Genomic DNA, 224 nt, shown 5'->3' with positions numbered 1-224 from the left:
GCTGCTGCTGCTGCTGCTGCTGCTGTTGCTGCTGCTGCTGCTGCTGCTGCTGCTGCTGCTGCAGTTGGTGCTGCTGCTGCAGTTGCTGCTGCTGCAGTTGCTGCTGCTGCTGCTGCATTTGCTGCTTCTTTTCCCAGTGGCACCTTCAACGAATGTGTTTTCTCTTCTGCTGCTGCTGTTGCTGCTGCTGCTGCTGCTGCTGCTGCTGCTGCTGCTGCTGCTGG

General features: G+C 59.4%; 1 protein-coding gene across 1 annotated transcript in view; it reads right to left on the bottom strand.

Moving 5' to 3' along the window:
* Positions 1 to 224, bottom strand: part of EMH_0005480 (uncharacterized protein) — a gene marked incomplete at both ends in the record, with an annotated part of 537 nt that overhangs the window by 103 nt on the left and 210 nt on the right. The window contains one exon of the mRNA XM_013497214.1: positions 3 to 224. Within this exon, the coding sequence (XP_013352668.1) occupies positions 3 to 224 (222 nt within the window). The remainder of the gene's footprint in view (positions 1 to 2) is intronic.

Source organism: Eimeria mitis, genomic scaffold (assembly GCF_000499745.2).
Source record: "Eimeria mitis Houghton genomic scaffold, Emh_scaff254, whole genome shotgun sequence".
NCBI classification, from domain to species: Eukaryota; Apicomplexa; class Conoidasida; order Eucoccidiorida; family Eimeriidae; genus Eimeria; species Eimeria mitis.
Note: the sequence above shows the minus strand (reverse complement) of the source record. Positions and strands in the feature narration are given on the sequence as shown.